Raw genomic sequence first — 5,000 nt, 5'->3', positions numbered from 1 at the left:
AATCGATGAGAACTGGAGAATCGGGACGAATTCGGCTGGAAACGTTGAATCGAGATGCTTCCTGAACAATATCTGATTGTTGTCGTGATAAATAAATATTTAACAAATTTTTAATAAAGTTTGATCTTCTCGCCACGAATCACAGGATCTGATCAGACTTTGACAATTTTAATCGGGAATGGTCCTATCAAGGACGGCAGTAAAAATCCTGAATGTGTGACTGAGCCTTGGGTGCCACGAAGCAGGTCCCGGGACAGTCAACACAGGCAGCAGCGTGCAATGACCTACCGCCGTTTGTCCGGTTGAGGTTTCGCAGCGAAAAGGACGGTGGCGCGGGCTGCGTGATCAGAAAGCGACTCTTGCTCCAGATCGTCGCGATGATGATCACGTAGCAGGCGATGATGATGATGGCGGGAATGATGAATATCGTCAACGCCGCCAGCGTCACGTAGGCGCGCCAGTTGACAATGAATCCCAGGTCAATCCAGCACTGCGTCGTCTGCTGCTCCGGCAGCTCTTTTATGTAGTAGAAGAAGAGCGCCGGCGTTGCGAACAGGGCGCTCAGCAGCCAGGCGACGACAATGAGGATCCTCGCTCGTCGGCCTGCGGTAATATCGATGTCGCCAAGTATCATTCATATGCAGCGGTAATAATAGGTGAAGCGAGCTCAATCTAACACCAGGTACACTACTCTATTAAATGTCCCTTTACCGGGAAAGTATATGCAACAAGGCAGCTCAATTCTGTCACTGTGAAATTTTTTATTAATTAATTAATTAATTAAAATAATTAATTGGATCCAGATGACGACCAAAATGTAATCAATTCTAAGTTGCCCGATTTCTGACGTATCCTGAAAATTTAATTAATTAATTAATTAATTGGATCCGGATCACCACCAATATGTAACCAATTCTAAGTTACTCCATTTCTGACCTATCCTGAAAATGTTATTAATTAATTAATTAATTAATTAATTGGATCCGAATCACCACCAAAATCTAATCAGTTCTAAGTTAGCCCATTTCTGACCTATCCTGAAAATTTTATGACAATCGGTCTATAACTTTTTCAGTTAGGCTGTACACAAAGAAACCCACAAACCAACAAACGCACGTCGATGAAAACATAACCTCCTGCCAACCCCTGCGGAGGTAAAAAGGCTTCCATGCGTCGCGTAACCAGAACTTCATTGACTCGTCATGTCGCAACTCTGTATATACGCAGACGGAAGTCTACATGGGAGACCCTCTGCGACTTACAGTGATGCTGTTTAAAAAAGCCATCTCAGCGTGTGAACATGAGTGGAATACGGGAAACTTCCTATTTAGAATTCGGTCGGATGCCGACGTCTTGTATATATGGCCTAAAGAAAGGCACAATGCATGGAGTCGAGAGAGAAAGTACTTGGTTGTATGTAATTGAGAGAGAACCCTCCTCTACGGGACGTAAAATCAATTTACAGTCTTGGGCCTATAAAACAACTTTCTATTTGGAATCTACAGAGCGAATCCATGTGCGGAATCTAAATAGATGGTGCGAATTTTTCAATAGAATACGTAATACGGGAAACATTCGGGGTTGGTAGGTGATTTTCGGTCGAAATTTCAATACCCATTTTATTTGATGGATGGCGCCCATGGGCCCCTCCCAAACAGTTCAAAATCCCCGCATACGCATATTCTAAACACAGCCGTTAAATCATTGTGAAATGTAGAAAAGTGCTAATATCTTAATTGACAGAGGTCCCTGACAGTAACCTTGACAGAGGTACCTGGCAGTAACCTTGACAGAGGTACCTAACAGTAACCTTGACTGTATCCTTAAACTTATTAATGACTCTAATTATATTATATATAAAGTCTGATATATAATTAATCCAATTATTAATTAATAATTAAACAATAAAATAGTATCTAAAGCCTACCGCAGACCTGCGATTTTTGGTTGCTCGTCGCTGCAACCTGCAACCACAAGCGATCGGTCGATGTGTAGCCGCGTGTGCGCACACATGCGATTTCGAAGCAATGCTAAAGCAATTTGGGAGCGACGAGTCGCTCAAAATCAAAACAGTTTGATTTCTTGCAACTCGTCGCAAGCGACCAGAATCGCTACGCGTTGCAGTTGCACGTTCACGTAGACGTAGAAATTTCACAGCAATTTCACTAGATCTAGAATTCACTAGAATCTCTGTCGAGTTGCATGAAAAAGTCGCAGGTCTGCGCTAGGCTTTTGCTACACGTGTGTTTTGTTTAAAAACGCTGTTGTGAATTTGATGCGGTGGAAATAGAAACTCACCCTCATTCATGCCCTGGAAGACTAGCCATAATTTCATTCTATAGCACTTTGTGGGTTCCCCGAAGGAACCCAAAAGACATACATTAGAGACGACTCGAGCTGCAGTTCGTATACATCATGCGCAAAGTCCACGTTGTTACTTTATCTCTGACCGCTTCGTTGAAACTAATTCACTTGTGCTAAACTCATTTCCTCTGGCGGCTTCAGTTTGCGTCCGGTAGTAATTTGCGAATTTCCCGAGGAGTTTAAGAGACAACTTTTGCGTGCATAATTTTGCCGGCCACATATATCTTACTTACGCTTGTCTATCGGCATATCCTTTGATGCGTCAGCGACGAAGGCTATGCATCCGCAGCTCTGTCGTCAATGACAACCTCACTGTACCGCCTCCGTTCCCAGCTGCCAACTACAATTCACTCCGAGTCGCATTCCTTTCCGGTCATATCCCTCCCTAACCACAACCCGTTAAAAACCCGTGCCTATAAACGGCAACCAACAATAATACAATACTATGCTAATTCAATACACTGCCTAATTAATTCTTGCTGTTTTTCATGTCCTCATTGTCTTAACGCTGGAGATTTACGAAAATAAAATGTCGCCTGCCGCCGCTAATGCTGCGGATCAATCAAGAGAAGCTATATTCCGGATATTTGTGCTGTGTGCGATGCAACGTATAGAACTGTAGCACACTAACGAGCCGTTTAAAATCTCTAATCGCTCAAGACGAAGCTTACATGCTAGACTGCTAGTACCCCTTGCCAGATAAATATTCTACTTTCTTAAATTGAAAAATATTATTTAGTTATTTATTATATATTATTAGAATTGGCGGGCATACCAGTGATCGCCGATGGCCCAGACTGACCGCATTTTCTTTCTAAGCTGGTTGATATGCAGTTGTACGTGTGCTTGGAATAGCAGCTTTATGCGGTTGTGAAATTCACAAGACAACGATCGTTGTTAGTCCTTCACTGTAAGGATCTTTTTCTAGTACGTTGGGTAGTTCGGAGTGCTATAACGGTACGTATATCGGCTATACCTGGGGGATATTTTATCTCGATACTTTTTAGTCAAACAATCACCGTTAGCCAACGGCTCCTATCTGTTTCATTGGCGGTAAAAATATGCGATTCCAGAACGGTAGCAAGCAATGACAGCTGTTATCATTCTGATATGCGCCAATGCTCGACAGTATATCGCCGCTGCGCTGCGCCGGAAGATTAAACACTCACGGCATGTTGTGAAATTCATCGGCCGGCAGATGGCGTCGTAGCGGTCTATGCTCAGCGCCACTAACACATACGTCGACGAGTACGTCACTAAAATCTGAAAATGTAAACGCACGAAACAAATGTGTGTAGTCACGCGTCAATCATTGCGCTAGAGATCGCAGAATCTTATTATTTTCACAAGCACCTGTCGCAGTCAGGACACATCAGAGCTGTGCTAAAAGCCATGCCACAATAATAATTATTGTCGCGTCACGGCGACGCGTTGCACGGCAACTAAACATTCTAATGCAGCGAGAGAGAGAGAGAGAGAGAGAGAGAGAGAGAGCGAGAGAGAGAGAGAAAGAGAAGGGAGGAACATATAGTGCACGATATGGGGCAGGTGGACCGTGTAATTCGTGCTTACTGTTAAATATTCGGGGACCATGTTATTCAGGAAGCACTTTATAAGGCACGACAACCGCGAAATGCAACTAGACCGTGTAATGAACGGGCATCCGTAGGCCCTTGCCATTGCAGAGTGTGATACATTGTAATACAATTTCTGCCAGAAATCGCGGCATGGACAGCAGTACTCAATCAAACATTGATAGTTTTTCACTAAAGACATATCTAGCATGCAGGTCTTTAATTGTTTTATTAAACCAGTATTGTTTTGCTAAACCTCGTGTATCCAGGGTAATTATTTTAATGGAATTGTCGGTCCAGAAATAGATTTGTTATTTGTGGCCGTTCTGGAGGCACTTGCCTCCAAGAGAATCGCTTAACGAACTGATCCGCCCGCTATTTTGCTAGCTCTGTCTTGCAGTATTAAGACATTGTTATCAAAATTTACTCCGCATGTCAACTTAATTAGAGGCATAAAACCTTCTCATAACTACACTACAAAGCTGAATTCAAGAAATATTTTGATACCATATTGCATAATTGTCATTAACGCAACTCAGAAACCATCTTAAATAATTAAAATGCGTTAAAAATGTTCATGAAATGTATAAATAAATGCATGGTGAGGCATATACGAGTTTAATAATTCAACAGTCTGTTTCATGGGCTAATATGCAATGTGCATGTATTAATTGACGTGTGTCCGTGAGTCTATCAGGTTGTGAATTCACAGGAAGGGCGGCCACGTACTTAACGCGTATGAAGTGTCTACACGAGAAAAAACTCGAGTTCTGTATCTACACGATGCAGCAATCCGCGTTTTTCGAAGCATACTATACAGACACGGCTGCATAGTGCGGTGCGCGACAATGTAAACACGGGGCGCGTAGTAGATCATAGATCCCACATCGATGCATAGCTTTATAACAGACTAGCGGAATACCCGGCGTTGCCCGGGGAAATCAGTGGCGTTACTCAGTTGGTGACCGCTTGGTTGAAAGGAAAATACCCCAAAAAAATCTAACTATCTATCTATCCATGCATCCATCCATGCATCCCATCCCATCCCATCCCATCCCATCC

At 43.0% G+C, this 5,000-nt stretch overlaps 1 protein-coding gene across 1 annotated transcript in view; it reads right to left on the bottom strand.

The window, feature by feature from the left end:
- LOC106820820 (cardioacceleratory peptide receptor-like) overlaps positions 1-5,000 on the bottom strand; it is a 63,054-nt gene that overhangs the window by 18,587 nt on the left and 39,467 nt on the right. The window contains 3 exon segments of the mRNA XM_014825390.1: positions 289-354; positions 357-603; positions 3,534-3,627. Of these exon segments, the coding sequence (XP_014680876.1) occupies positions 289-354; positions 357-603; positions 3,534-3,627 (407 nt within the window).

The sequence above is a fragment of the Priapulus caudatus genome, unplaced genomic scaffold, assembly GCF_000485595.1.
Source record: "Priapulus caudatus unplaced genomic scaffold, Priapulus_caudatus-5.0.1 Scaffold49, whole genome shotgun sequence".
Lineage (NCBI taxonomy): Eukaryota > Metazoa > Priapulida > Priapulimorpha > Priapulimorphida > Priapulidae > Priapulus > Priapulus caudatus.
This window is presented reverse-complemented; position numbering and strand designations above follow the sequence as displayed.